The following is a 1630-nucleotide window of genomic DNA, read 5'->3' as shown; positions in this document are numbered from 1 at the left end:
TCCATCTCGGAAAAAGGGGAGCCTGAGAGCGCCTTTACCTGTTGATACTCTGCACGTGAGCCAGGAAGCGGCTCAACGGCAGCTTTCTCTCCCTACGCGCTACAGCCGTGTACGTACGTAACTTGGTAATTCAACGTCCCATGGGCACAAAGGTCCTAGTGCAGCACAGTAAAGCTTCAGAGACAGGAAAAACGTAAAGACTTCAACTGCAACGTGTATTAAGTAAATGCCTTTTAGGAGTTATAGCATTTGCCATGTGAAAATCAGGACTGTATCTATCCACTGAGGAACGTGTTAGCGGCTCAGCGTAAATCGCCACCTTGGTCCCAGTTCTGCCCTCAAGAGGCAGCAGCAAAAAAAAATAACTGAGCACCAGAGTGCACAAAGCCTCCCCCTGAAACCCTCCCTGAAGCCAGCCACTGCCCAGAAGGTGCAAGGGAAGGCCTCGGACAGCCTGTTGAAGGCCGGGATCAGTGGCGAAGGAGTGGGCTGCTGGCAGTTCTCCGAGCAGATGCGCTCTCCAACTGCACTCCTGGTGGTTCTTAAATAAATTGGAAAAAAAAAAAATCATTTTAGTTTGGGGAAAATCCTGATAAAGAGAATCATGCTGATGAATATGAAGCAAACGACAATTAACATGATCCACAACAGCCAGTTGACCGATTTCTTTGCGTGCTGTTCAAGGCGGTCGGATTCATCCTTGAGCTTCTCAAAGTTCTGGTCTGCCATCCTGAGAGAATGTGACAGCGTCTGGGGAGCAAAGCAAACAAATGGTTTCAAACCCACAGAGAGAAGGTTCCGTGCCCTCCAGAAGCAGACAGGTATCGCCCCGCAGTCTCCCCACTCCAACCTCACCTGGACTCACGTTACAGGTATTTAAGGTTTCAGCCCTTTAAGCAACCCCCCGGAGCCAGGCGGAGGGGTTAGCCCTGTAACGCGCATTACCTGGTTATCCTGTTTGATCACATTCTGCGCTGCCAGAGTGTTGTTCTTGAGGCTGCGAGCCAAACTCAGCATCTCCTCAGCTAACTTCTCCTGCATGTCCTGGTGGTGCTGTAACACGGCATCCAGCTCGACGGCCGACTGCTTCTCATCGGACGCCAGGCCTCTGCAAGAGCGTAAGGGAAAAAAAGAGGGGCTGGGTTCCCCGTGGGTTGATGTCCCAAGGTCTCCCCAGACTCTGCAGCTCTGACAAGAACAGTTCCGTCAGCTGGAGTCACTGTATTTCGGTTTCCACCAGCAGGCGCTTCACCCAGATAGAAGCACCTCTGTGATTCAAAGGTCCTTGGGGAAAAAAACAGACCATCAGAACGAGAAATTCTGACTTACTTCCGCTTCCTTATGTTTAACTCCTCAGAATCTGGAAAAAAGAGTTAAATTTGTGAATATATAACACACTAAAACACATGTAACCACAGACTGAAGAACCCAGTTCTCAGTAAGCGATCTTCTCTACCCCAGTGAGCACAGATTTCAAACCCCTGCTTCCCACAGGGAAAAGACAACCCATAACATCAAGAGTAGGGTTGAGAGAGGAAAAACCCAGATGAGTCACAGCCCTGAGGGCACGGTCTAAGCCCCGCGTGTCTCGGTGTTCTCTTTCAGGACACGTTAGCCTACATCCAGCCAC

The 1630-nt window shown here is 50.2% G+C and overlaps 1 protein-coding gene across 1 annotated transcript in view; it reads right to left on the bottom strand.

Annotated features, from left to right (window-relative positions):
- Positions 1 to 558: 558 nt before the first annotated feature.
- Positions 559 to 1630, bottom strand: part of USE1 (unconventional SNARE in the ER 1 homolog (S. cerevisiae)) — a gene marked incomplete at its 5' end in the record, with an annotated part of 2865 nt that continues 1793 nt past the window's right edge. Inside the window, 3 exons of the mRNA XM_010145159.1 lie at positions 559 to 750; positions 946 to 1108; positions 1330 to 1360. Coding sequence (XP_010143461.1) covers positions 568 to 750; positions 946 to 1108; positions 1330 to 1360 — 377 coding nt within the window. The remainder of the gene's footprint in view (positions 751 to 945; positions 1109 to 1329; positions 1361 to 1630) is intronic.

Source organism: Buceros rhinoceros, unplaced genomic scaffold, assembly GCF_000710305.1.
Source record: "Buceros rhinoceros silvestris isolate BGI_N320 unplaced genomic scaffold, ASM71030v1 scaffold32201, whole genome shotgun sequence".
Taxonomy (NCBI): Eukaryota; Metazoa; Chordata; class Aves; order Bucerotiformes; family Bucerotidae; genus Buceros; species Buceros rhinoceros.
This window is presented reverse-complemented; position numbering and strand designations above follow the sequence as displayed.